Genomic DNA, 4,147 nt, shown 5'->3' with positions numbered 1-4,147 from the left:
TGTATGATGGATATATTTTTGTATATCAAATTTGTATTTTTATATATGAGTGAAATATGAAAAACTGTATTATTTATTACGTATTTTCTTTAAGTACTTCTTAAGGTGGGATATATTTCTCAAGATGGGGGTATAGGACTCCAGCCAATCATATCCTTGGTTGACTACAAAAAATTCACTCATTGGTTGGGAATGTTGTACTGATGATCTCATAAGAAACTTTATAACTGAACACTAGTGATAGCCTCTCCTGGCCAATGATTACATCGTCTTTAACACATCCAGGGATATAATTGGCTGTTACTTGAGCCCTGTTGACTTATCTTACAACTTTAAACACATTTACATCAATAATAAAACTCAGAACAATAATATGGACCATTTTATTCATAAGACAACGGAGTAATTAAAAGTTAACACACATATATAAAATAAATAACTATGGCACAACATCAACACAGTATAAAAAGATTATCTATTGTAAAAAATATATATGTAAAAAAGACTTATTGTATAGAATGATATGGGAAAATATTGAAGTAAAGCGGACTGTAGGTTTATAGCTAAATGGTGTAAGCTATTTGAGCATAAGAATGGAGATATATCTGTCTGTGTATCTCTGTCTGTGTCTGTCTGATAGGTTGGGGATTTAGAAGAGAGACTGAGAGATAATTGTTGAGTGGAGAGAGATATTAAGAGATCTCAAAAGCCTCCTTGTTGATAGAGACAGAGAGACAACAACTACCTGGAGAGACAATAAAGACCCTCTTACTACCCATAGAGAGAGACTAAGAGACAGAGAGACTCAGCTACCCGGAGAGAGAGACACACACCAAGGGTCTCTACTGGGTATTGGTGAACACTCGGTTGCCGAAGAAAGTATCAGCATTGTAAGGGAAAAACACACTGTTGGTTGCCAGTTGTTGGGGCACTGCTACCGGGGCATCAATCCTCTCTCTTCCTCCTTCTTCCTCTTCATCACTTTCATCACTTTCATCACTTTCATCACTTTCATCACTTTCATCACTTTCATCACTATCATCTTCTTCTGAACTTGAATCTTCATCATCGTCATCTTCGTCGGATTCCTCTGAGGATTCCTCGTCTTCGTCAGATGCTAATTCCTTCAGGAACTTGGCCGTCTGCTCGTAGTACCTCAAGAACTCCTCCTTGGCCCTGGCGACGTCCTCGGTGTCTTCAGGAGCCTAGGGGAGGTGAGGGGAGGGGTCAGGGGTCGCCAGGAGACCAAAGGAACTAGCTAGTGATTAAGTTAACATGTCCTAACTAGTGTTCTAACTAGTAGGAGAATCTAATTAATTATAACCCCAAGAGAACTAATTAGTCTTGATATTAACCTGTACTAATTAGTGTTTTTAACTAGTATAGGTAAGTGAGGGGTCATTGCACACACACACACACACGCTGAGTTACTAACCTGAGGGAGGGCATCGCTCTCTGGACGGAAGCCTTCGTCATCAGCGTCATAGCGAACAGACACTTCCTTACCGATAGGGTCCACGAAGGCGAAGGAGCCAGTGACCTGAAGATGGGACGTATAGGGTTCAAAGGTCATCTAAGGTCAAATGAGTGAACTTATTGAGTGGTGAAGTTAGTGTCTGATTGTATTGATTTTTCGGGCTGTTTTTTTTTTTGATAGAGAAGAAGAAGAAGAAGAAGAAACGTAAAATTGTTAAAAACCACTCTGACCCACCGTGTTACCCACCGTATGACCCACCCTCTACAACCCACCCTGGCCCACTTTGACCCACCGTGACCCACCTTGCCGTCGGCGTCCCTCTCCTCCGCCCTGGACTGCTGAGGGAGGGAGAAGGAGAAGTGGTAGGTGCCGTCAGGGTTGTGGGACACTTGGTGGTGGACATCCTGGAAGGTGGAGAGTCGCGGCAAGTCCTGATACTCCGAGTGTGACACAGGAAGGACACCAGCTGACGACCTCCCCACCAGGAGCGTCGCCACCACCACCTGAAGAAGGGAGATGATTGGTTAAAGTTATGTGTGGAGGTACTGGGTCTCTCTCTCTCTCTCTCTCTCTCTCTCTCTCTCTATCTCTCAACAGTTACAGTGTGATCGAGTAACCAAACCACTTTCCTTCACTGTCTCAGGTACCCATTTACAGCTGGGTCGACAAGGAGGTGATGGGATTTATAGGGTTATTATTTTTATAAGAATTCATATATTTTTTCTCATGTTTTTTTCATCAGTGTCAAGGTTAATTATGATTGAATTCAAGTCTATAGTAGTGGATGGCTTCACACACACACACACACACACACACACACGCACACACACACACACACACACACCACACACACACACACACACACACACACACACACACACACACACACACGCACTTTATAAATAAATATCAATATATCTAATACACTTATAATTACAGTATATAAATTTTCCTTGTATAAAAAAGAAAAGAAAAAACCCCAAAGCCAAAAAACAGTGTCACCATCTCACCATAAGCGCAGCACGGATCACTACACACACCATCGTTGAAATCTTGTAAGTGTAGGGAAGTAGAAGAGCCTCCAGACCACAGCTGTAGACCGTGCACAACCTCTCGTAGTCCTCTTAAGATGACAACTCTACAGGTGACGGAGCGGCCGGTGTTTATATGGGGAGGCAGGGAGGTGGGAGGGTTCAAGGAGTCAGCCCAACCAGGTGCCTTTCACGTCAGCCCTGAATCCCCACCCTACCTGTCTGCCTGCCCACCTGAGGGGCCTTGACGAGCCTCTGAGGTGTTCACTGCCCTCCCTATGTTCTTGTTGTATGGGTTGAGGGAGGAGGTGAGGGAGGGGTGGAGGGGAGGGAGGGAGGAGGTGAGGAGGGGAAGGAGGGAAGGGGTTTGGGTGATCGAGGAGGTGAGGGAGGGTGAAGGGGAGGTGAGGGAGTGGGCGAGGGAGGTAGGTGAGGGAGGGAGGGAGTAGGGTTGTGTAGTAGTAGTAGTAGTAGTAGTAGTAGTAATAGTAGTAGTAGTAGTCGTAGGTCCATTACGACAGAACGACAGCACTGCCAAAATGATAAGCTGCTGCAGCAACTGCTGTTGCAGGTACCAGAAAATTTGAAAAAAAAGTAGCTATAGCGCAGGAGGTGGGCGCCTCGAACTGGTTAACTACGTTACCGATAAGGCCAAATGGTTTCAGCCTTAACAAACAAGAATTTACAGATGCCATTGCTGTAAGGGTACGGTTGGCAGAAGGTTTGCCCTCTCCAATGCGTGTGTGGCTCTTCCTATGATGGCGATCACGCCATGGTGTGCAAGAAGGGGGCTCATATGCATGAGACATGACGAAGTAAGGACCTTACAGCAAATATGTTGAAGGAAATCTGCCGGGATGTCATGGTAGAACTTACCTCCTTCCTTTGACAGTGAGATCTTCCAACATAGGACTTCAAACACATCTAACGAAGCCTGTTGACGTCAGTGCTCGAGGATTCTGGACTCGGGGAACAGTGAGCTTTTCGACATCAGGATTTTTGATCCCATGGCCGCATGTCACCGTAACCTAGCTCTCGATGCTGCACAGGAGGAACGAGAACGACAAGATAAGGGCATATGGAGAGAATCAAAACGTTGATCAAGGCAGCTTCACTCCTTTAGTGTTCACAACCTCTGGTGGGATGGGACCAAGTGCAAGATGTTTCTACGCCAGACTCGCGGAGGTGATCTCCGAACAAAGCAGCCCCGAAGTTATGTTACAGCTGGATGAGATGTCGACTGTCTTTCTCTCTCCTTCGGTCGGCTTTGCTCTGCCTCAGAGGGAAAGGCTTCTACCCCAACTCCGACAACTGCTACAGATATTGACTATGAGGCTACAGTCACTGAACATAGATCTGCTGCTCAACTAACTCCACAGCTAGGATAGCTACTTATGTTTATGATATTTACTATTAAGGTAATAAAATGGCGAAGGTGTGGCTATTGAGGCTGGAGGCCAATAAAAAAAGTAGTCGTAGTAGTAGTAGTGGTATAGTAGTAGTAGTAGTAGTAGTAGTACTACTGTCACCAAAATCATCATCATTATTCCTACCACCACCACCAGATAAGGGTCGCATCATAAGCTGTCAGATTAAACTATCAGATTATGCATTAAAGAGATGTGTATGGCGGTGGTTG

The 4,147-nt window shown here is 44.7% G+C and overlaps 1 protein-coding gene across 1 annotated transcript; it reads right to left on the bottom strand.

The window, feature by feature from the left end:
• Positions 1 to 367: 367 nt before the first annotated feature.
• On the bottom strand, positions 368 to 2,637 carry LOC121855989 (nucleolin-like). Its single transcript, XM_042351213.1, has 4 exons — positions 2,488 to 2,637; positions 1,780 to 1,980; positions 1,436 to 1,540; positions 368 to 1,205 (listed from the first exon to the last, which is right to left on the bottom strand). The coding sequence occupies exons 1-4, from the start codon at positions 2,518 to 2,520 to the stop codon at positions 843 to 845; spliced, it is 702 nt and encodes a 233-aa protein (XP_042207147.1). The 5' UTR covers positions 2,521 to 2,637; the 3' UTR covers positions 368 to 842.
• Between the last annotated feature and the right edge of the window lie 1,510 nt (positions 2,638 to 4,147).

Source organism: Homarus americanus, unplaced genomic scaffold, assembly GCF_018991925.1.
Source record: "Homarus americanus isolate GMGI-L3 unplaced genomic scaffold, GMGI_Hamer_2.0 scaffold19117, whole genome shotgun sequence".
NCBI classification, from domain to species: Eukaryota; Metazoa; Arthropoda; class Malacostraca; order Decapoda; family Nephropidae; genus Homarus; species Homarus americanus.
Note: the sequence above shows the minus strand (reverse complement) of the source record. Positions and strands in the feature narration are given on the sequence as shown.